The sequence below is a fragment of the Balaenoptera acutorostrata genome, chromosome 15 (assembly GCF_949987535.1).
Source record: "Balaenoptera acutorostrata chromosome 15, mBalAcu1.1, whole genome shotgun sequence".
Taxonomy (NCBI): domain Eukaryota; kingdom Metazoa; phylum Chordata; class Mammalia; order Artiodactyla; family Balaenopteridae; genus Balaenoptera; species Balaenoptera acutorostrata.
The window spans coordinates 67293197-67318919 of record NC_080078.1 but is presented as its reverse complement, the minus strand read 5'-3'; the positions used below and the strand labels follow the sequence as shown (position 1 = coordinate 67318919).

The following is a 25723-nucleotide window of genomic DNA, read 5'->3' as shown; positions in this document are numbered from 1 at the left end:
TTCTATTCTAACAACCTAAAGTTGATTATATACTATTATATACTCCAGGGATTATTATTTAGAAATAATGATAGATTTGCTTATCCTGTTATAATTTTAGTTCCTACGGGAAGAGAATAAAGCTGCTTAATAATATCCAACAACTGGATCAAGCTCATGTTTATACAATGAAGGTAAGAGGAATCTGAGTTTATTATTTTTTTAATATAAAGTGATATAACTGAGTTATGTAGAATTCATTTTTAAAAGAATGGAAAGAAATCTCTTTACAGTAACAGGATTGTGAGTAATGGGTTTTTACTTTTCTAAATTTTCTGCATTTTCTAAAATAACCACGAGAAAAACTAAAATATTTTAAGCACACAGAAAAGCAGAAAAGCACACAGAAAAGCCCAGCTTGTCAAATCTTACCGTTTTGCCTAATTTGCTTCAGATCTATTATTTTTAGAACAAAATATTAGAAACAATAGAAGGCCTCCTTTGTACCCCTCTTGAATTCTGTTTCCATCCTTTCTTCCCCAAGTGTTTAATCATTTTCTTGAATTTTTTTTAGATTTTTACTACATATGTATGTATAGCCACAAACAGTGTATAGTATTGTTTTACATATTTTTTAAACATTTATAAATGGAATTTCATTCACAGTAAGTAACCTTCTAAACTTTCATATAATGTTATATTTTTGAGAAATATCCATATCGACACATATAGCCCTAGTTACCCCTTAGTCATAGAATAACTTTTAAGTTAAAATTACTTATCAGTTTTGGTAAACTTTTTTGTCAAACAGTAGACCAAAGAATAGATATATGCCTAAAATTTGATCTATCAATAATTGTTTATTTCTCACCCCCCACCCCCTTCCAGACATTTCAAAAACCCTGTTTTTCACACTCAGTGTCCCAAGAATCATTTTAACAAGCAGTCAACTGCCTAGCTCCCATCTCAGAAATTCTGATTCTGGGAACTTACAGTAGAGACCCAGAAATGTGCATTTTTCACAAGCTCTTCAGTATGGTTCTAATACCGTAATTAAAGAAATGTTTCTTGATTGGTTGGTGACAGGAAATGTACCACATTGTTTACGCTTTTGACATCTATAGGGTAAGAAAACTTAGTTTCAGACATGGAAGAGGGGATGGGGTCTCATTCCCCTTTTACACAGTCATCTTTTGCACTTTTCATCAGAGGTGCTTTATGTATTGAGTTATCTCAGATCCTATGAGCGCATGAATTTCAATTTTACTGTTACAAGTTAGTCTGCTTATTTTTCATTGAAAATCATGTTTGAAGATATTTAATAAATGTGTTTGGTTCAATTCCACAAGAATCTTCTTTTACAGACAAAGTAGTCGTTCTTAGAGCAAATCTGTTATTTGAGGAATGATCAAATCCCAGCCCTTTTTGAAAAAGTTACCTAATATTAAAAAACTTCATTTTCATGAAGAAGTAAATAGAAGAATCACTTACCAAGGATGATATCTAAATATTTTGTCCTGCAGTTGGGAGACAGTTGCTGTCATGCATTCTTTTTTGTCCTTTCTCAATAGCAGCAGCATGGGTGTTCTCATCAGGCAGGGCAGAGATAAGATGAGTTTTCTTCATTAGTTGAGATCATCTCAGATAATCTCTGAGGTCACATTTTCACAGTTTGCAACAAAAAATCTTTTTTTTTTAAAGAGCTTTTAAATTATTATTTACTTATTTATTTATTTTTGGCTGTGTTGGGTCTTCGTTTCTGTGCGAGGGCTTTCTCCAGTTGCGGCAAGCGGGGGCCGCTCTTCACCACGGTGCGTGGGCCTCTCACTATCACGGCCTCTCTTGTTGCAGAGCACAGGCTCCAGACGCGCAGGCTCAGTAGTTGTGGCTCACGGGCCTAGTTGCTCCGTGGCATGTGGGATCTTCCCAGACCAGGGCTCGACCCCATGTCCCCTGCATCGGCAGACAGATTCTCAACCACTTTGCCACAAGGGAAGCCCAAAAAAATCTTTTTGAAGTAATTTTCAAGGCAGTCAGTACTTTCATTTGCCCCCTTGTATTTATTTTTTCTATTTTTCATTAAAAACAAAATTGTTTAACCTCATATATAAACTATAGTCATTGAAAATAGATCTTAATGCTACTAAGTACTTGAGTCAGTGAGTCACTGTCTAGTAATGAAATTGATACCTTTTTTGACCTTAGCTTCATCAGCAGTACAGTTGAACAAAGAATTGATTCCTACCCTAATTTGGCATCTACCTTTTTTTTTTTTAACATCTTTATTGGAGTATAATTGCTTTACAATGGTGTGTTAGTTACTTTTTAACGTTTTTTTTTAAATAAAAACAGCTTTAGTGAGATATAATTCACATACCTTGCAATTCATTCATTTTATTTTATTTTATTTTATTTTTTATTGAAGTGTAGTTGATTTACAATGTTGTGCCAATCTCTGCTGTACAGCAAAGTGACTCAGTTACACACAGATATATTCCTTTATTCACTCATTTTAAATATACAAGTCTGTTTTTTAGAAAATTCACAAGATTGTTCAGTCATCACCACAATCTAATTTAAATTGTAACAGTTCTTTATATATTCAGGATACAATTCCCTTATTAAATATATAATATGCAAATATTTTCTCCCATCCTCTGGATTATCTTTTTACTGTCTTTTTATTTATATATTTAGACCACATCATGAGGCTTGCGGGCTGTTAGTTCCCTGACCAGGGATTGAACCTGGGCTCCCAGCAGTGGAAGTGCAGAGTCCTAACCACTGGACCACCAGGGAATTCCCTATCTTTTTAGTTTAGTTTTGTTTTGTTTTTTTAATCAGTATTGCTTCTTTGTAAATTTATTTATTTATTTATTTTTGGCTGCGTTGGGTCTTCGTTGCTGTGCGCACGCTTTCTCTAGTTTCAGTGAGCAGGGGCCACTCCTCATTGCAGAGCACAGGCTCTAGAGCGCAGGCTCAGTAGTTGTGGCGCACGGGCTTAGTTGCTCCGCAGCATGTGGGATCCTCCCAGACCAGGGATCAAACCCGTGTCCCCTGCATTGGCAGGCGGATTCTCAACCACCATGCCACCAGGGAAGCCCCCTCTTTTTAGTTTCTTGATGGTGTTCTTTGGAGCACAAAAGTTTTAAATTTTGATATAGTCCAGTGTATCTATTTTTGCTTTTGTCTCTTATGCATTTGGTGTCATATCTAAGAAACCATTGCCTAACCCAAGACTATAACCTCTTATTCTTGGCTTAGTTTTCTTCATGCTAAATTTAGTTCAATTGGCCTCTGAAGCCAGGAATTGCATAATAGTGAGGATGAAGTGCAGTGCTTGACATAGTAGGCACTAATTTGTCAAATGTATTGGTGATTTTTTCTTTTGGCCATGCTCTGTGGCTTTGGGGATCCTAGTTCCCTGATCAGGGATCTAACCCGTGCCCTCCCCACAGTGGAAGCACAGAGTCCTAACCACTGGACGACCAGGGAAGTCCCTGGTGAATTTTAAAACAGTGAAATGTCTACCTAATATGTGTGAAATTATAGAATCACCACCTCTGAATCTTTTTCTGAGGGCTCCTGTTCCCCTTTCTTCAGGGTAGAACTGACCACTCCTTCTTTTGTTTCTTTTTCCCCATTCTCTTTCCCCACTACTCTACAAATAGATTCTATTATTTTTCCTGGGGGCAGGAATGGTAACTTACTCATCCCTCATCCCCAGTGCTTGGCATATACAGAAGGCAATAGAATTGTTTTATCCTGCTTGGCTAGTAACACAACAGAATATCATATACCTTTAAAAGTGATAAGTAAGTGGACGATGTGACTATAGAAGGAGTAGATTATATTAAATAATACTGGGAGACACCAGCTCTGAGACACCTTGGGCACCTTAGCCAGCCACCCAAGGATCTGGCCCCACTCACCAGTGGGCTGACACAAGCTTCAGGACAGCCCTGACCCTACAGCCAGCTGTGTCAGGAACCAGCCCCACCACCCCCGCAGTGGTCTGACACCAGCTCTGGGACCCCTGGGTCCTGCAGCCAGAGACCCCAGAACCCAGCTGTGCCCCCGCCATTGGGCCAGCACTAGCCCCAGGACCCAGTTTTACCCACCAGTGGGTGGGCATCAGTCCCAGGAGCTCCTAGACCCCAATCCTGCCCACCAGAGGGCAGACACAGGCCCCAGCACCACTGCAGCCCCACAGCCTGCCCTGTCAGGACCCAGCCAACACATCAGCAGTACAGCAGCAGTCCTGGGGCCCTACCTCCTAACCCTGCCCACCAGTAGGCCAGCTCCACTCTGGGGCACCTTGGGTGCGTCTGTCAGCAACCCTGGGATCCAGGCCCACCCATCAGCAGACTGTCAGCTTCGGGACCCCCAGGGCCCTGCATCCAGAGACCTCAGGACCAGCTCCACCCACCAGTGAGCTGGCACTAGCCTGGGACCCACCCTGGGCCCTGCACCTGCCCACCAGCAGGCTGACAACAGCCCTGTGACACCCCAGGACCTGGACCTACCCATCAGCAAGCCAACACCAGCTCTGAGGTACTTTGGACTCCTCAGCCAGCCACCCTGGAATTCATCCCCACTCACCAGCAGGCTAGCACCAGCTTTGGGACATCCTAGAACTCACAGCCAGTAGTGTTAAGAACTGGCCCCACCCACCAACAGGCCAACACCAGATTCAGGAACCTCAGCCTCACAACCACTCATCTCAGAACCTGGTTCTGCCCACTAGTGAGCCAGCATTAGCCCCAGGATCCCCTGGGATTCTGCAGCCAGCCACCTTGTGGCCCGCCCTGCCAACCAGTGGCTAGCAGCCTCCACACAAGGTAGGGCCTGGCAACCAAGCAAATTGGGGGGCCAGCCTTGCCTACCAGACCACGCACAGTAGTCAGCCCACCATAGCAGAAGGACCCATGCAGCTCGCACTGGGGGCACCCCTAGAACATATAACCCTAGTGACCAGAGGGGAGTGCACTGCTGGGACACATAGGACGTCTCCCATAAAAGGTCACTTCTCCAAGGTCAGGAAACATAACCAACATATCAGATACATAGAAATAAAAACAGCAATTTAGGCAAAATGAGACAATAGAGGAATATGTTCCAAACTAAACAAGACAATAGAGGAATATGTTCCAAACTAAATAAAATATGTTTATTTTATTTGAACAAAATAAAACCTCAAAAGAACTAAGTGAAGTGGAGATAGACAATCTAGCTGATAAAGAGTTCAAGGTAGTGATAGTAAATATGATCAAAGAACTCAGGAGAAGAATGGATTCACAGAGTGAGATGTTAGAAATTTTTAACAAAGAGTTAGAAAATATGGAGAACCAAGCAGAGATGAGGAATACCATAACTGAAATGAAAAATACACTAGAAGGCATCAACAGTAGACTAAGAGAGAATATTAAAAGCAGCAAGGGACAAGCAACAAGTTATGTATGCAGGAACTCCTATAGACTATTAGCTGACTTATTAGCAGAAACTCTGCAGGCCAGAAGGGAGTGGTAGAATATCAAGAACCAAGAACCTACCTGTCAAGGTTCTCAGTAAGATTTGATAGAGAAATCAAGTTTTACAGATAAGCAAAACCTAAATAAGTTCATCACCACAACCAGCTTTACAAGAAATGCTAAAGGCAATTCTCTAAGCAAAAAAGAAAAGGCCACAACTAGAAACATGAAAATTATGAAAGGAAAAAACTCATTAGTAAAGGCAAATATACAGTGGAGGTATTCAATCAACCACGTACAGAACTAGTAGGAAGGTTAAAAGGCAAAAGTAAAATCATCTATATCTGCAGTAAGCAGTTAAGGGATACACAAAACAAAAAGATGTAAAATATGACACTGAAAACAGTACTCTTGGCAGGAGGGGAGTAAAAATGTAAGGTTGTTAAAATGCATTTGAAATTAAGAGATCAGGAACTTAAAATAATCATTTATATATATATATATTGCTATATATAAACCTCCTGGTAAGCACAAACTAAAAACCTATAATAGATACATACACAAAAAAGAGAAAGGAATGCAAACATAATGCTGAAGATAGTTATCAAATCACAAGGGAGGAGAACAAAGGAAGAAGAAAGGAACAAAAAAGAACTACAAAAACAAGCCCCAAACAATTAACAAAATGGCAATAAGTACATACCTATCAATAATTACTTTAAATGTAAATGGACCAAATGCTCCAATCAAAAGACATGGTGTGGATGAATGGGTACAAAAACAAGACCCTTATATAGACTGCCTACAAGAGACTCACTTCAGACCTAAAGAAACACAGACAAAGTGAGAGAATGGAAAAAGGTATTCCATGCAAATAGAAATCGAAAGAAAGCCGGGGTACGCATGTCACAACTAAAGATCCTGCATGCCATGACGAAGATCCCGTGTGCCGCAACTAAGACCCAGTGCAGGGCTTCCCTGGTGGCACAGTGGTTGGGGGTCTGCCTGCCAATGCAGGGGACACGGGTTCGAGCACTGGTCTGGGAAGATCCCACATGCCGCGGAGCGGCTGGGCCCCGTGAGCCACAACTACTGAGCCTGCGCGTCTGGAGCCTGTGTTCCGTAACGGGAGAGGCCGCGATAGTGAGAGGCCCACTTACCGCGATGAGGAGTGGCCCCCGCTTGCCGCAACTGGAGAAAGCCCTCGCACAGAAACGAAGACCCAACACAACCAAAAATAAATAAAAATAAATTAAAAAAAAAAAAGAAAAAAGACCCAGTGTAGCCAAATAAATAAATATTAAAAAAGCAAAAGCAAAAGAAAGCCGGGGTAACAAAAACTTAGACAAAATAAACTTTAAAACAAAGACTGTTACAAGAGACAAAGAAGGACACTACATAATGATCAAGGGATCACTCCAAGAAGAAGTTATAACAATTGTAAATATATATGTACCCAACATAGGAGCACCTAAATACATAAAGGAAATATTGACAGACATAAAGGGAGAAATTGACAGTAACACAATAATAGTAAGGAACTTTAACACCCCACTCACACCAATGGACAGATCATCCAGACAGAAAATCAATTAGGAAACACAGGCGTTAAATGACATATTAGACCAAATGAATGTAACATATATGGAGAATATTCCATCCAAAAGCAGCAGAATACACTTTTTTTTTTTTTTTTTTGGCTGTGCCATGCAGCATGTGGGTTCTTATTTCCCTGGCCAGGGATTGAACCCGCATCCCCTGCAGTAGAAGCTCAGAGTCTTAACCACTGGGCCTCCAGGGAGGTCCCAGAATACACATTCTTTTCAAGCACACATGAAACACTCTCCAGGATAGATCACGTTCTAGGCCACAAAACAAGTCTCAGTAAATTTAAGAAAATTGAAATCATGTCAAGTGTCTTTTCCGACCACAATGCTATGAGACTAGAAATCAACTACAAGAAAAAAACTGCAAAAAACACAAACCTGTGGAGGCTAGACATTATGCTACTAAATAACGAATGGATCACTGAAAAAAATCAAGGAAAATATCAAAAAATACTTGGAGACAAGTGAAAATGAAAACACAGCAATCCAAAATCTAAGGGATGCAGCAAAAGCAGTTCTAAGAGGGACCTTTATAGCAATAAAAACCTACCTCAGGAAAAAGAAAAATCTCAAATAACCTAACCTTACATCTAAAGGAACTAGAAAAAGAAGAACAAACAGAACCCAAAATTAGTAGAAGGAAAATGGACAGAAGACCTGAATAGAAGTTTTTCCAAAGAAGACATACGTATGGCCAACAGGCAGATGAAAAGATGCTCAACATCACTAATTATCAGAGAAATGCAAATCAAAACCACAGTGAGATATCATCTCACACCTGTCATAATGGCTATCATCAAAAAGCCCACAAATAACAAATGTTGGCGAGGGTATAGAGAAAAGGGAACCCTTGTACACTCTTGGTAGGAATGGAAATTGGTACAGCCACTGTGTAAAACAGTATGGAGATTCCTCAAAAAAACTGGAAATAGAACTACGATGTGATCCAGCAGTTCCACTCCTAGGCATATATCTGAAGAAAACACAAATGCTAATTTGAAAAGATACATGCATCGCAATATTCATAACAGCATTATTTACAATTGCTAAGATATTGAAGAAGTCTAAGTGTCCATCAACAGATGAATGGATAAAGAAGATATATTATATATAAGCAATGGAATAGTACTTAGCCATAAAGAAAGAGTGAAATTCTGCTATTTGCAACAACATGGATGGACTTGGAGGGTATTACTCCTAGTGAAATAAGTCAGAGAAAGACAAATACTGTGTTATCACTTATGTGTGGAATCTAAAAAATGAAACAAATGAATATAGCAAAACAGAAAAAAACTCAAGAATAATAGAGAACAAACTAGGGGTTAGCAATTAAGAGAGGGAAGAGGGAGGGGCAAAATAGAAGGAGGGGATTGAGAGGTACAAACTACTATGTATAAAATAAGCTACAAGGATATACTGTATGGCACAGGGAATATAGCCAGTATATTATAAAACTGTAAGTGGAGTATATTCTATAAAAAATTTGAATCACTATGTTGTAACCTGAAACTAATATAATATTGTAAGTCAACTATACCTCAAAAAAATACTGCAAGAACAAAAATAACATATACAATGATCAGAGCTCTACTCAGTACTCTGTAATGACTTATATGGGAATAGAATCTAAAAAAGAGTGGATATATGTATATGTATAACTGATTCACTTTGCTATACAGCAGAAATGAACACAATGTTGTAAAGCAACTATACCCCAATAAAAATTAATTTTAAAAAGTGATCAAAACACGTTAATATCACATATACACACTAAGGGTTGTGAAGGGAATATGAAATTGACTAAATAGAATTTCCAGTATCACAAAGCCCGATGTTAGGGGAATGGTTTAAAAATGTTGGTTCATCAATGAAACAGAGCCATTACAGTGATAATTATTAAGATTTGTAAAAACATGAGAAACTGTTCATGATGCATTTTGACATGAAAGGAGAGTGTGTGTTATGGTATTAAGTTAAAAATAATTTTCATTGAGTTCTTTTAAAAACAGTTATTAACCACTGAAAAATTGACAGTGAAGACTTTTAGATCTTTAAATGGATTAAAAGTAGATTATAGGATTTTTCTTTGATAATTTTTCAAAATAAAATAGATTCTTGGGACTTTCCTGGTGGCGCAGTGGTTAAGAATCTGCCTGCCAATACAGGGAACACGGGTTCAAGCCCTGGTCCGGGAAGATCCCACATGCTGCCGAGCAGCTAAGCCCGTGCACCACAACTACTGAGCCTGGGCTCTAGAGCCCACGAGCCACAACTACTGAGCCTGCTTGCCACAACTACTAAAGCCCACATGCCTAGAGCCCGTGCTTCACAGCAAGAGAAGCCACCGCAATGAGAAGCCCGTGCACTGCAACAAAGAGTAGCCCACACTCGGCACAACTAGAGAAAGCCCACGTGCAGCAACTAAAACCCAACACAGCCAAAAATAAATAAATAAATTAATTAATTAATTTAAAAAATAGATTCTCATTCATTTCGTGGTTACATTGATCTTGTATAAGGGAGAAAGAATAGACCAGTATATGATTTTCATATATTTAAAAATTGTGCAACTTTTTCTTCTCTGATAAGGACATTCACAGGGTTGAATTACAACATCCTTCTATTCCTGAGATACTTTGACATCATTCTTGGCGTATTATTAAAGATATACTTGGTACACTGTAACTATAATAGCTTGTTAACATGTATTACTTTGCAATAATGTTTCAACAGTCATTCAAAACATGTCTGAGTTCCTACTCTGTGCCATGCACTGTGCTGTTTGATGGGTTCTGAGAATATGGCAGTAAATGAGGCAGACAAGGCCCTTCACCTCCCAGAATTCCATACATTTTTTAGGAACTTCATGGAACCATTTGAAGCAGTTTGAAAATCATGGATTAGATCATTTATCATGTTCCTTTTTTTATTCTGAAACATTCTTTTTAAAAGACAGTTATGGACAATTAAGGAAGATGTTATCTTTATTTAAAGAAACATAGAGGAGCATTAAATCTTCACCCATATTTAAAGCCCCTGTTTAAGCTTAGAGTAATGAATAATTGTGAAATGTATGTTTACTAAGTATAAATAAGTACTTCTAAGAGACATTAAGTGCTGTAGAATTTTATAGTACTTCCTGCCTATGATTGTTTACTACATGGTAGGAGGGGTTTTTTTTTTATTAAGGATTATAGTGATGGGTAGATACATTTACAAAAAAATTAGACACAGTGCCTGTGGTAAAATAGTGTATGTGATCTGAATGAGTGTGTTAAATGAGTATGTTTAACTTGAATACCAGACTAACTTACTAAAGGCTAATGAACTCATATACTTAAAAGAAAGATTGAAATCTTTACCCTTCTGTTGTTAGAATCCATTAATCCATTATTAGAATCCATCAGGTCCAATATACTTGCTCTGTCTGGTAGTGATACCTAAATAAGGTAAAGATATTCATAACTTGTCATTTCCCTTAGTATTATTCTTACTTAAAAATGACTAGCTTTGACTTTGCACTGTAGATAGGAATGACTGGACAAAAATTTTAGATGGTGTTATGTATTGTTATTCACATTAATTTATAATTTTCTAGGTGATTAATGATCCTATCCATGGTCACATTGAATTTCACCCTCTTCTCATCCGAATCATCGACACACCTCAATTTCAGCGCCTGCGATATATTAAGCAGTTGGGAGGCGGTTACTATGTTTTTCCAGGAGCTTCACACAATCGATTTGAGCATAGTCTAGGGTAAGAAGGGTATTGGGGTGGGGAACTTATAGTTATTAAGTCCGTTCTCGGTCACATCGTATCTTTTAGAAAACAAATAGTTTTATAAAATGGTAATAATAGCCTTATTTTTTTTAAGAGCCTTGTTTGACTGAGACAATCAATATTTGATTTTTTTTTTTCCTTTGGCTGAGCCACGTGGCATGCGGGATCTTAGTTCCCCAACCAGGGATCAAACCCATGCCCCGTGCAGTGGAAGCGTGGAGTCCTAACCATTGGACTGCCAGGGAATTCCCAATAATATCCTTATTTTATTGATGAGAAAGTTGAGGGTTTGATTTACCTTGCTCTACTTTACTTATTTTATGTATTCTTAGAAGCCACCTCAAATCCTTCCTGGAAAGATAATGAAAGTGCCTGGCAGGCCTTTTAGATGAAATATTTGTGTTTAAATATTATTTAAAAGTTAATAGGGTTGGTTACTGATATAACTAACTTTGTAAGTTTGATTATTTAATTTTCCTACATTCCCTATTTAGTCTTATACATATTGCCCTTTAAAACCACATCATTGGGCTTCCCTGGTGGCGCAGTGGTTAAGAATCCGCCTGCCAATACAGGGGACACGGGTTTGAGCCCTGGCCCGGGAAGATCCCACATGCCACAGGGCAACTAAGCCTGTGCGCCACAACTACTGAGCCCGTGTGCCACAACTACTGAAGCCTGTGCACCTAGAGCCTGTGCTCCTCAACAAGAGAAGCCACCGCAATGAGAAGCCCGTGCACCACAACGAAGATTATCCCCCGCTCACCGCAACTAGAGGAAGCCCACACGCAGCATCAAAGACCTAATGCAGCCAAAAATAAATTTAAAAAAACGAAAAACAAAAAAACCACATTGTTTTCTTACCTATCAGGAAACGTGTAAATCAGAAAAGCATTCACAAGCTTAGAGAAGATGGCACCTCTGTTACATACAACATAGTTGAGACTTTGCTCTGCTTTTTTTTTTTTTTTTTTTTTTTTGCCTGCGTTTGGACTTCTTTGCTGCACATGGGCTTTCTCTAGTTGCGAGTGGGGGCTACTCTTCGTTGCAGTGCACGGGCTTCTCATTGCGGTGGCTTCTCTTGTTGCGGAGCACAGACTCTAGGCGTGCAGGCTTCAGTAGTTGCGGCACGCGGGCTCAGTAGTTGCGGCTTGTGGGCTCTAGAGCGCATGCGCAGTAGTTGTGGCTCATGGCTTAATTGCTCCGTGGCATGTGGGACCTTCCCAGACCAGGGCTCGAACCCATGTCCCTTGCATTGGCAGACGGTAACCACTGCGCCACAAGGGAAGTCCCTGGTCTGCTTTTTCATTATAAAATGTAGAGCCAGGTGGACGTAAGCCCAGAAGAGTCGGACAGTTATCTAGATTTTCATGAAGTACTCACAGTGTAAGTGGTCCCCCCCTTATCCACGGGTTATATGCTCCTAGACCCCCAGTGGATGCCTGAAACCACAGATACTACCAAACCCTGTTTATACTATGTTTTTTCCTTAAAAATACATACCTATGATAAAGTTTAATTTATAAATTAAGCACAATAAGAGATTAACAACAACTAATAATAAAATGGAACAATTATAACAATACAGTGCAATAAAAGTTATGTGCATGTGGTTTCTCCCTCTCTCTTTGTCTCAGAATATCTTATTGTACAAATTTAATGCCTTTGCCATCTTAACTAAGCACTTACCACACACCGTGGCTGTAACTTTGACAGTTTGAGATGCAACAGCAAAACTAGCACAAATTTCTTTTTCCTTCTTCACAATTTCACAGGTAGAAGATTTGTTCTTATGATAGATCTTAGCAACCTCAGCATACAATTTTGTTCTATCTTTACTGAGTTGAGAATTTTGACCTTTTCACTCACTTACCGGAAGCACTTCTCGACTTCTCTTTGGCATATCTGAATTGCCAGCTTTACTACTCTTGCACTTTGGGGCCATTATGAAGTAAAATAAGGGTCACTTGAACACAAGCACTGTGAAACCTCGGCAGTCAATCTGATAATTGTGTCGGCTACTAAGTGATTAATGTGTGGGACACGCTGGACAAAAGAATGATTCACGACCCAGTCGTGATGGAGCAGAACAGTGTGATATTTCATCATGCTACTCAGAATGGAGTGTAATTTAAAACTTATGAATTGTGTATTTCTGGAAGTTTCCATTTAATATTTTCAGACCATGGTTAACTGCTGGTAACTGAAATGAGGAAAGTGAAACCAATAATAAGGGGAAACTGCTGTGTTACTTTGGTTTTGTTTGTTTGTTTAGAAGCATCTTTAGCCAGAACACATGCATCTACTCAAATGTTTATTTATTCATCAATAAATATTTATTGAAAACTTATTAGTGCCTACCAAACCAACAAGATATCAACTGTTTCTATCCTTGTGAAGCTCAGAGTTTAGGGGGCAAGAAAGATATTCATTCAGGAAGTACTTTCAGGTGGAAATGCTAAAAGTGTATTTAACATTTGTTGAGCACCTTATCTACAATCTATGTTGTAAACATTACAACACCAGAAGTTATGCTTTTAAAACAAATTGTGGTAAAATACACAGAATATAAAATTTACCATCCTAACCATTTTTAAGTTTACAGTTCAATAGTGTTAAATATATCCACATTATTGTGCAACCAAGCTCCGGAACTTTTTCATCCCGCAAAACTGAAACTGTACCCATTGAATAACAATTCCCCATTCCTCTTCTCCCCAGTCCCTGGTAACCACCATTCTACTTTCTGTTCTAATGAATTTGACTGTTCTAGGTACCTCATATAAGTGATTTCATAGAGTATTTGTCTTTTTTGTGATTGGCTTATTTCATTTAGCATAATTTCCCCAAGAGTCACTCATGTTGGAGCATGTGCCAGAATATCCTTACTTTTTAAGGCTGAATAATATTCCATTGTATGTATATGTTACATTTCGTTTATCCCTTCATTCATCTTTGGACTCTTGGGTTGCTTCCACCTCTTTGGCAATTGTGACTGCTATGAACGTGGATGTGCAAATATCTCTTCAAGACCCTGCTTTCGCTTCTTTTGGGTATATACCCAGAAGTGGAATTTCTGGATAATATGGTAATTCTATTTTTAATATATTGAGGAACTGCTCTACTGTTTTCTATAGTGGCTGCACCATTTTACATTCCCACCAACAGTCTACAAGGGTTCTAATTTCTCCACATTCTGGTCAAAATTTTTTAGTTTTTGTTTTGTTTTATAATAGACATCCTAGGGACTTCCCTGGCGGTCCAGTGGTTAAGACTCTGCGCTTCCACTGCAGGGAGAACGGGTTCAATCCCTGTTTGGGGAACTAAGATCCTGCATGCTGCGTGGAGCAGCCAAAAAAAAACCCCAAAAACTCCTCCTAATGGGTGTGAGGTGGTGTCTCACTGTGATTTGATTTTGCATTTCCCTAATGATAAGTGATTCTGAGTCAAGAGGTCCTGCTTTGGGGAATCTGTGTGTTTCTGCCTAGTTCTGAAACAGACTATTCTGTTAAGTTGCCCTCGAGGTATATTAGAACATTTGAAAAACATATTGAAGTTCTTGACTGTTAACTGAAAGAAAAATGCACGATGTGAAAGTTAGGAGTTAAGTTTTATTTGGGGACCTTACTGAGTACTATAGCCCGGGAGTTCTCAGATAGCTCTGAGGAACTGCTCCAGAGAGGTAAGGGAGGAGCCAGTATATATGTGAACTTTTTTGCTGGGAAAAACATGTGGTCAAGTGTAAAAAGATTACTGCTAATCACAAATGTGGACCAAAAAAATGTTACCTGTCATTCTAGTAAACAACAAATATTGCCTGCCGTCAAGCCATCAAGCCACTGCAGCTGACCCCCAATGCTGCACCCAGAGGGGAATTCAGGGTGGAGAAAAACAGCATCCTGGCCCTGGATAGATCAGATGAATATCTAAGGAATAATTTCAGTGACCCCAGACTCTTGCATCTTCCCATACATAGGAAAATGCTAAAAATTATTAACTTGAGGTGACTGGTTTTTGTCATTAGCAGCAGTCTTTTGATGTTGGACTAAATGTTTTTTTTGTTTTTTTTTTTCCACCAGAAACTCCTATATACCCTGGTTCCTCCCTTACCTCTTTGGAACAATGCCTCAGTGCTGTCTGAGACTGTTTCCCGGGCTAGAGTCCTCAGTAAGATCTCTGAATAAAACATAACTTGCAACTTTTAGGTAGTGTTTTTCTTCAGTTGACAGTTTCAGTGACCACGAAGGGATCCAGAGCAAACTTTTCTCCTTTGCCTGAACTTTACGAGGATCTGGAGCCTTGGTACTAGCAGAGGCCTCTTGTGCCCGTCTGTCTCCTCAGTGAGTCCAGATGAATTTGGATGAGTGTCTCCTGGATCTTGGATCTCATGTTATTCGCTTATGATCCTAAGTTTTATTTGGTGGTATTAAACTTCTCACTGGAGGAGTAGGTTTTCCTTGAACTTAGTTTCAAAAAGAGGTGATACCTGGGTTATCTTCAGTTGAAAGACATTAGGAAGATTTTGGTCAGTTGAATGACAGAGTGGGTTATCCTCACTTGAAAGACACTGGGAAGATTTTGCTCAGTTAAAAAACGCTGATGGGTTGCCCCAATTGACAGACACTGGGAAATTTTTATTATGTACGTACAGAATTTGTACTTGCAAGTACTTGCTTAATTGGGAATTAAAAGCTCATCCTAAAAATGGCCGAACTGGGGTTCTTTAGACATTCCAAAATTAATTGTTTTTTCATATGCAGCTAGAAAAACCCCACTTAATAAAATATCTTTTCAAAATTCTGAACTTAAAGAAACAAAAGCCCTTCTGGGAGAACTTGCATTTCTCTACCTGTGTCTTAGAGATGTAAATGTTCTACCTGATCTTCTTAGGCTTTTTTTTTTTTTTTCTCCTGTGTTCTGAGAGCTTGGTCTCTGCTACCCAGGAGGTACACATATGGTGTACATTTGGCAACCAATCAATGGACTGGAATTCTGAGCAATCTTTTTGTCTGGCTGTGTCAACTCTCAGGAAAATTTGTCATAAGGGGTCCCAGCCCATAAGGGGCCTTTGTCATCTCAACCTTCATTGCAACCACCTGTACAACGAAGGACTTTACTCTCTTGGGCTGTTTGGGGGAGGAAATTTCTAGCATCCTTTGCACTCTCTTGTGGGGATGCCTCTTGCATTTTATTGGTTTGAGTCACTATTAAGATACTATTCATCAATGACCAGACAGTGAATCCTTAAAATTGGAGAAACTTGGTAAATTGGTAAATTTTTTAGAGAGCTCTCATTACAAACAGCTGTTTTATTTTTACCTATAAAAAAACAAATTAGATGGTAGTATATATAAAACGGCTAACCTAAGAACTCCCTTAGTTTATTTATTTATCATTTTTTAGCATTTTTAGTTTTTTTTCTTAACTTTTAAAAAATTTGAATATTTTATTTTCCCCCAGCTTTATCGTTATATAATTGACACATAACATTGTGTATGTTTAAGGTGTATAACATGATTTGATACTTTTTTTTTTGTCATAAGTTGTGGATTTAATTGCATTAATTTAAATGTTACCTTTTGTTGTAAATTCACCACATATTCCATTAAGAATAGAAACCATATTATCTAGTTCAACAATGCTATATATAAAATAGATACCCAACAAGGACCTACTGCATAGCACAGGGAACTAGACTCAGTATTTTGTTTTTTGTTTTTTTATCTCTTCTTGATTTTGTGGACTTAACATAGGTGTTGAATTTATCTTGACACTGACTTTAGCCAATTATTTTTTTTTGAATTTTATTTTATTTTTTTATACAGCAGGTCCTTATTAGTCATCAATTTTATACACTTCAGTGTATACATGTCAACCCCAAATGCCCAATTCATCACACCACCACCCCCACCCCACCCCCGCCACTTTCCCCCCTTGGTGACCGTAAGTTTGTTCTCTACATCTGTGTCTCAATTTCTGCCCTGCAAACCGGTTCATCTGTACCATTTTTCTAGGTTCCACATATATGTGTTAGCATACGGTATTTGTTTTTCTCTTTCTGACTTACTTCACTCTGTATGACAGTCTCTAGATCCATCCCCGTCTCTACAAATGACCCAATTTCAGAACTCCCTTAGTTTAAAAAAGACAAAAATAAACCAGTTTGGGAAGCCTTATTTGTAGTCTCTAGGGTTACCCTCAATGGGCCTTACAGATGCTAATAAAAACATTAGGTTAATTAATGTTAATTGGGTTGGTTAATAGGGAAAAAAAGCTGAGGGGAAGTTAAGAGACTTCTTCCCAAGAAGGTGGAAATTTTAAAGGGATTTGTCCCAGCAGGATAAAAATCTTTAGATGGTTATTAAGAAATTGGATAAATAAAATGAATGGTAATGAGATTAAAACAAAGGTTTTTATACAACACTATGTAAGGTTGGATGGGCCAAGGGGACATCTTATTGGTCCCCAACATTAAGGGCCCCGAGGAAGTCCATTCTATTTACCCCAGTTTAATACACACACACACGCACACACACACAAACACACACACATATTTAAAAGGCTGGAAGAAAATTACACTGAGATATGTGATCAACAGTTGAACAATTGTTTGGGGCAACAGGCCAATTAATCAAGTTAAAGATTTTTTAAAAAGGCCTGTGTCCCTTGGCTCAACCCCTCCCTGGAGACCCCAGAGCCTTTATACAAAAATAGATAAAATAGCCAGAGAATAAAAAGGAAACTTTCTAGGACTCCTTGTAAGACCACAGCTTGTTGATGGGGTCCTAATGGAGGCTAAAGTTAAAGGTGTAAGAGTTGATTGAATTGAGATGACAGTTTATAAAAGTAGGTGTATTTAAGTGGGCTTAATATAAGATGTTTATATCTCTTTTGCCTCACTATATTGTATGTAGTCATTATGTCTCACTGAGGAATGCTTCCCCTGCCTGGTATTATAAGACAGGGTATGTAAATCTGCCCCTCAGAAAATATTAATTTAAATATACAAAAAACAAAAAACCCAGTAAGGTTACCTGAACCCACACAATATAATGTAAAACTAGGGGCTAATATTCAGAAGCTAATAATAATCAAATTAAAGAAAATGTAGTTGGGCAAATCAATCTTTTAAAATCATTTAGGCAGCAGAGCAGTTCTCTGGGGAATTAAAAGCAACTGTCTTTGTCTTGCAAATCTCTACAAATCAGAAATGTAATACAGCCCACAATGACCTGAGACTGAGCCTAATTAGCTAGCTCAATCAGGTAGACTGAAACAAAAAGGGAAAAAGAGGGCTTTTTACACTCAAACTGCTGGGAAGGCTCCTTCACCCAAAGTCTAATTCACAGCCTCCTTAAGGATTTATCAAGGACAAATACAAATCTTAACAGTCGCTCATCTTTCAAACAGAAGAGTAACTCTTTCATTTTTGTTTTGTTTTTTCCGCTCTGCAGCGTAGGGTATCTAGCAGGACGTCTAGTTCGTGAACTGAGTGAAAAACAACCAGAGCTGCAGATAAGTGAACGAGATATGCTCTGTGTTCAGATCGCTGGTCTTTGTCATGATCTCGGTAAGCAGTTCAAAGAGCCAGAGTTCTAATGTAAAACCACATGGTACCTCTCTTTGAAATTAAAAAATCCAACTAACTAGGAGAATATGAAAGTTGTGTTTTAATTCTTCAGTTAACATTAAATGTGCCATTGCTTCTTTCTAGAATGGTTCATAAGCCCAAAGCATTGCTATTTTTTTTTTTTGTAGTCTTTCAGTGAATTTCCCATGTTAAACATCTTTGTTGCAGGTTATATGAAAGGACTTTCTGATAGTGATTTTTTTCTGACTACTGTGTGTTGGATGATGTGAATTTGATTTTTCCTTTATCTTGGTCAAAATAAAATTGCCATTTTCCTTTAGATAATTTGTCAAATCTATTCTTCTCACACCTAGAATACATAATCTGCTCTAACAGATTAACAGCAGATTTAGAGAACTCCTTTTCTTCCCTGGCTCATGTGAGGTCTTGGGCCACTTAAATCCAAGTAGAAGAATATCATCCCTTTCCATGGTCAAAGAAAGAGAAAAAGGACTGTTCTCTTTTATCACAGGAGTTTTTTCCCCTATCCTTGTAATTTATTCCTACCTGTTGGAGGATCCTAAGAGTTTGCGTGTGCCCTCAGTGCAGGGAAAGGGAGGTTTCAGTAGCCAGATACTTAAAGGCATAGGGCTCTCTCTTCAGCATGTTCCCTTGGAGATTTCAGTAGGACCAGTATCAGCCCTAGATCACAAATTTAACAGATTTTTGGTATTTTGAGAGGGAATCATTGGGAAACTTCTGCCAGTTCCTAGGAGTCTGAGCTCTGTAGTAACAAGCCTTTGTGTACAGACTGCAACATGCAAAAAGGCCCAGGGCTGGTCCAGGTAGGCTCCCTCTCCCATCTGTCAGGGAAGAGGGTAGGGGATTTGTTCCAGGACCCCCTGCGAGTACAAAAAAAAAACCCCAAAAATCCTGAATGCTCAAGCCCCTTATATAAAATTTGCATATAACCCACACACATCCTCCCATGTACTTTAAATCAATTGTAGATTACTTATAATACCAATACAATGTAAACTATATGTAAATAGTTGCCAGCAAGCTTGGCAAATTCAAGTTTTGCTTTTTGGAACTTTCTGGAATTTTTTTTTCTGAATATTTTTTTGTCCGAGGCTGATTGAATCTGCGGATGCAGAGGGCCAACTGTAACTCCTTCAGAAATTCTGATAATTCCAGAGTTGTGCCCCAGCAAAGTTTCATATTACTGGATGTTGTGGAATGTTAAGATCACTTATGAATAAGATAAAGTAGTGATCTCCACTTTTGATTGCCCATATCATCAGTAAAAACCCAAGATAAACCCTGATATGTGTATATTTATTATAAAGTAAATTATGTACATTATAAAATTTACATAAAAATAGATGTTTTTAAAGGTTGAGAGTAATAAAGTTCTAACATTTTCTTCCTAACCCTAGTGGATTTTCTTAAAACTACTGTTCTAACGCTAACAATATATAATCTGAAGAAGCCAAAAGTTTTTGTCATTAACATTCCTTTAGTTACACAAAACTGTCCTTTCATCAAATTTATGTAAACTCTGGTGACTCAGAGACCCCTCAATGGAGAGCTTACTTTCCTGTATTGTTCTGCTTCCTGTTCTCTTGTTTTGGAAAATAGGAAGGAAGGATTTGTTCCTTTTTGTGATGTATTTATAGATTATTAATTTCTATTGATATTCAAGTTTTAACTAAAAAGATTTACTTTTTACCAATTTACAAACATTTTTCTTGTTCTAAGGCTGCTTTTGTTTTTAAGGTCATGGGCCATTTTCTCATATGTTCGATGGAAGATTTATTCCACTTGCTCGCCCAGATGTGAAATGGACGGTATGTATTCACATATTTAATAGTCAGTAAAATAAAGACTAAGCAGTGACTGCTGTGTTAAAGTATTCTTCCTTTTACAGTTTTTCAAAGTGTTTATATATAATGCTTTCATTTGATCCTCACAGTAATCTCTAAGGAGGAAATCATTATCTCCATTTTTGTAAGTATAAAGAAACTTGAAACTCATAGAGGTGTATTGATGCACCAAAAATCACAAAGTTGTTAAATGATAAAGCCAGCACTAGAAAACCAGGTTTCCTAGCTGCTAATTTAATGCTCTTTCTACTCTATCATACTAGTATAAAATAAAAAATAAAAGGCTAACTCTGGCTTTGACTCATTTTGTATGACCATGAAGTAGCTAATACCAGCTAAGTTCATTTTATACTTACAGATTTGCAGGTGACTGACCCGTATTTTTGGAATCAATTTTTGAGAAGTAAAGTTAGGTCAACTCCTATTTTTGGCCACACTATATTTGGAGTAGAAAAAAGTATTAATACATATTGAACACTTCTTACACGTCAACCACTATTTTTTCTCTCTCCCTTTAAAGGTAATTCATATACAATATGTTGTACAGATCTTAAGTGTACAGTTCAGTGAGTTTTGACAAATGTATACATCCATGTAGCCACTACCCAAGTTGAGATATAGAATATTTTCATCTTCCTGGAAAATTCCTTTGTGACCCTTTTCAGTCAGTTCCTACATCTCCCTCCCACCATCACCTTCTGATTTTTATAAACAGATTAGTTTTGCCTGTCTTAGAATTGATAAGAGTAGAATCCTATAATAGGTACTCTTTTGTATCTTGCTCTTATTCACTCAACGTAATGATTTTGAGATTCGTTGGTGTGTCATGCATCAGTTGTCGGTCCCTGCTCATTGCTGAGGTAGTATTCCATTGTAAGAATAAGTTACGATTTGTTTATTTTTTCTCCTTTTGTAGAATTTGGGTTGTTTTCAGTGTTTTGGCTGTTACGAATAAGGATGCTATGCATGTTACTGTACACGATTTTTATGGAAAATGTTTTCATTTGTCTTAGGTTCATTTCTCCTTACCTAGGAGTAGAATTGCTGGGTCATCAAGTAGATGGATACTTAACTTTATAAAGCAACTACCAGACATTTCCCATTTTACACTCTGCCAGCAGTATGAGAGTGCCTGTTGTTCCATAGCCTCACCAACATTTAGTTTTTTAAATTATTCTTTCTAATGAGTGTGAAATGGTTTCTTATAGGATTTTTTTTTTTTTTTTTTTGGTATCCTCTGTGGTATGTTGAGTACCATTTCCTGTACTTTGTCATTGGTAAATCATCTTTTGTGAAGAGTTTTTCCATTTACCCATTTAAAAAATTTGAATGTTTGCCTTTTAGTTATCCATTTGAGTAATTATATATATAGTCAGATACATGTATTGTGAATATAGTCCCCGTCCCCACCCCAGTCTCTGACTTACCAATTCATTTCTTTAATGAAGGTGGCTTTTGAGAAACAAAAATTTTAAATTTTGATGAAGTATTCTGGTTCTTCAACCTGGTAAGATGGATAGTTTCTCTCCAGTTCTGCAGCCTTAGGGCCTCCCTCAGGCTAAAAGCCATAAAAGAACTGGAATATTGCCCACTGCCTTCCTCTTCCAAGTGTTTATTTCCCTCTAACATCTGCCTGCTTTTGGTCGTAATCCAATACCTTCAGGAAGTTGTCCAGAGTTAATAGTTGTTTTCAACAAGGTCGATTTAAATAGGATCTACTCAGCCATTCCCAAGTCTTTTTCTTTAAATATTTTGCCTTTAACGTGTAAGTCCTTACCTCATGGGAATTTATTTCTCTGCATATGTGTGGTAGAAATCTGATTTCTTTCTTTTTTTTTTTTTTAAGTATTTGTTTATTTATTTATTTATGGCTGTGTTGGGTCTTCGTTTCTGTGCGAGGGCTTTCTCTAGTTGTGGCAAGCGGGGGCCACTCTTCATCGCGGTGCGCGGGCCTCTCACTATCGCTGCCCCTCTTGTTGCAGAGCACAGGCTCCAGACGCGCAGGCTCAGTAGTTGTGGATCACGGGCCCAGCTGCTCCGCGGCACGTGGGATCTTCCCAGACCAGGGCTCGAACCCGTGTCCCCTGCATTGGCAGGCAAATTCTCAACCACTGCGCCACCAGGGAAGCCCTGATTTCTTTTTTAATATGGATAATTGTTTATTGAATTTCCCCAATGATCTGCAGTCAAACGCTCTACCACTGTCCCCACTGATTCTGTGATACCAACCCCAACATTTTTTTAACTTTCCGTAATGATGAATCTTTCTGGATTCTGTTCCATTCCACACTTTTCATAATTGTTACTTCTTTATAATAAGTCTTGATAGCTGGTAGGACAGCTGTTTCTTTTATTAGGTATCTTTGGCCTTTTGCTCTTCTATTATAAATGTTGTAATTTTCTCCATAAAGGTTTTATACATCTTTTATTATATTTACTTCTAAGTTGCTTATAATTTTAGTTATTATTGTCTGTGCTATCTTTGTGGAACTTGAATTTTTCTGTATGTATAAGTTTTTTTCTGAACCATTTGAAAGTATGTTGTAGGCATGCCCCTTTATTCCTAAAGCTTCAGTGGGTATTTCCTAAAAACAAGAACATTCTCTTACATAACCTCAGTACCTTTATTAAAATCAGGAAATTATTATTGATACAGTACTATTATCTAATTTACAGACCTTCTATCAAATTTCAACAACTGTCCAAATAGAAAAGGGGAAAGAAAACCATTTTTGGTCCTGATTCATCATACATTACCCTTAGTTGCCATTTCTCTTTAGTTTCTTTTTTTTTTTTTTTTAAGTTATTTATTTATTTATTTATGGCTGTGTTGGATCTTCGTTTCTGTGAGAGGGCCATCTCTAGTTGTGGCAAGCGGGGGCCACTCTTCATCGTGGTGCGCGGGCCTCTCACTATTGCGGCCTCTCTTGTTGCGGAGCACAGGCTCCAGACGCGCAGGCTCAGTAGTTGTGGCTCACGGGCCTAGTTGCTTCGCGACATGTGGGATCTTCCCAGACCAGGGCTCGAACCCGTGTCCCCTGCATTGGTAGGCAGATTCTCAACCACTGCGCCACCAGGGAAGCCCCTCTTTAGTTTCTTTTGATCTGCAACAATTCTTCCGTCTTTATCTCTCATGACCTTGTCATTTTTTGAAGTATACAGGTAGATTATTTTGTGGATTGCCCCTCACTTTGAGTTTCGGTTTTCGGTTTCCTCATACTGTCAGACTATCTGTTTTTGGCAGAATGCCACGTTGTGACCTTAGTGTATCCCATCAGAGGCACATAAGGTCTTTTTAAGCCATTACTGGTAATATTAACTTCAATCACCTGATTAAGGCAATGGCTGCCAAATTTCATAAACTTACTGTTTTTCCTCTATGTAATTAATATGTATCTTGATTCAATTAAAAAATAGATATAGGACCATTCAGGGTTTTGTTTTCATGTTTCTTGAGTTTGTTTTTGCTAAGACCTGTGATAGGGCAGATGTCTCCCTCCAGGGGGCCATTTGATCTTTATAATGATTATAAATGAGCAAGCAGAGACAGATGAGTAAAATGAGTCTAATTTGAGATTCCAGCCCAGATCTTGACTTCAGGGCTCTGAGACATTTTTGTTTTTACTGGCAAGTTTGGAACTACCCCTTTTTATCAGTAGATGGAAACAATACAACTAAATTTTATAGTGATATTCATTAAAATGGTATTCTATTGGGAATTCCCTGGCGGTCCAGTGGTTAGGACTCAGCTCTTTCACTGCTGGGGCCTGGGTTCAATCCCTGGTCCGGGAACTAAGATTCTGCACGTGGTACATCTCAGAGAAAAAAAAAAAAAGCTATTTCTATCTTTATGATCTGGTAATATTCAGTTGTACTGTACAATACTTATGTATTATAAATGATTATATCTCATTAAATATATTTATGTAATAATGATGAACCTGGTTTGTAAAGGTTTATAGACTGGTAAAATACAGACAGTTTTTTTTTTCCAGTCCCATCTGGTATTTATTTATTTATTTGGCTGCATTGGGTCTTCGTTGCAGCATGTGGGATCTTTCATTGCAGTGCACGGGCTCTTCATTGCAGCTCGCGGGCTCTCCAGTTGTGGCACACAGGCTCTAGAGCGCGCAGGCTTAGTTGCCCCACAGCATGTGGGATCTTAGTTCCCTGACTGCGGATAGAACCTGCATCCCCTGCACTGGAAGGAGGATTCTTAACCACTGGACTACCAGGGGAGTCCCAGTATAGACAAATTTGACAGATTTTTTAAAATATCTGTAAGATTGTAGTTGAAAACTTGATAATTAACATGCATTAGAACCTTATCTCTGAATTACTTGGAGCCAAGAGTAATTTAAATAATCAGGGGTCTCTGATGGACTAGAGTCTACAACAGACCATACTGTGCTGACTTTTCCCAGCATGAACAGGGCTCAGTTATGATGTTTGAGCACCTAGTTAATTCTAACGGACTCAGAGATGTCATGGAACACTATGGTCTCATCCCTGAAGAAGATATTTGGTTTATCAAGGAACAAATTACAGGACCACCTGAATCACCCGTCAAAGATTCTTCAAAGGTAAGTTTGTGTACAACTTAATTTGAACTGACTGGTTCCTTTCATCTAGTCTCTCTGCTTGATTCCTTCAGATCTATTTGAAGAGGTGACATTTGGCTATTTTAGAGAGACTAAATGATAAAATATGTGATACATTTCTACTGTTTAATGCAAAAAATAAAAGACTTATGTAGTTCTTCCAGCTCTTAACTGAGTTCTTCAGAAGTTATCCCCCAAATTAAAATGAATATGTATGCAGTATTTTATACAGAAGCCTAAAGTAACTTAGTTTGGAAAATGTAAAAGTATGTGTCTTGTTTATTCATTAAAATTAGCATATTTGAAATATTTAGATATGTGAAGACCTAGAAAAAAGTTGAATTAGTTCAGAGGGAAATATGTTTTGTTTCCTTTTTGATCTTTTTTCTTTTTATTTTGCTTAGAAAAAAGAATTTCCCTTTGTGGTTTTTAAAGTTTTTTTCCTTAAAATATACAAAGCTACTTGTAAGGCATAAGATAAAGAGGTGGATTTTATAGCAAATATCCTATTTCCAAAAAACAGAGCTCCTGGGAATTCCCTGGCAGTCCAGTGGTTAGGACTGTGACGCTTTCACTGCTGAGGGCCCGGGTTCTGTCCCTGGTTGGGGAACTAGGATCCCACGGGCCACACAGCACCACACAGCGCCGCCAAAAAAAACCCAAACAAACAAAAAACAGAGTTCCAAAAATTCTTTGAATGGTGCATATCATTTAGACTAGATGTGTGGCTACTTTGAAAGACAATACTATTTTCATGCCTGAATTTAAGCATTAGAATATAAGGAACATTCTTACTAGTTCATAGTTAGATCTTATATTTTTTAAA

At 38.2% G+C, this 25723-nt stretch overlaps 1 protein-coding gene and 1 non-coding gene across 4 annotated transcripts in view; one reads left to right on the top strand and one right to left on the bottom strand.

Annotated features, from left to right (window-relative positions):
* SAMHD1 (SAM and HD domain containing deoxynucleoside triphosphate triphosphohydrolase 1) overlaps positions 1 to 25723 on the top strand; it is a 64026-nt gene that overhangs the window by 9792 nt on the left and 28511 nt on the right. For all 3 annotated transcript variants that reach the window (XM_057530185.1, XM_007193161.3, XM_007193162.3), the window contains exons 3-7: positions 101 to 173; positions 10656 to 10816; positions 18295 to 18410; positions 20190 to 20260; positions 24721 to 24879. In XM_057530185.1, the coding sequence (XP_057386168.1) occupies positions 101 to 173; positions 10656 to 10816; positions 18295 to 18410; positions 20190 to 20260; positions 24721 to 24879 (580 nt within the window). The remainder of the gene's footprint in view (positions 1 to 100; positions 174 to 10655; positions 10817 to 18294; positions 18411 to 20189; positions 20261 to 24720; positions 24880 to 25723) is intronic.
* On the bottom strand, positions 2706 to 2778 carry TRNAG-UCC (transfer RNA glycine (anticodon UCC)). Its single transcript has one exon. It is a non-coding gene; the product is annotated as a tRNA-Gly (tRNA).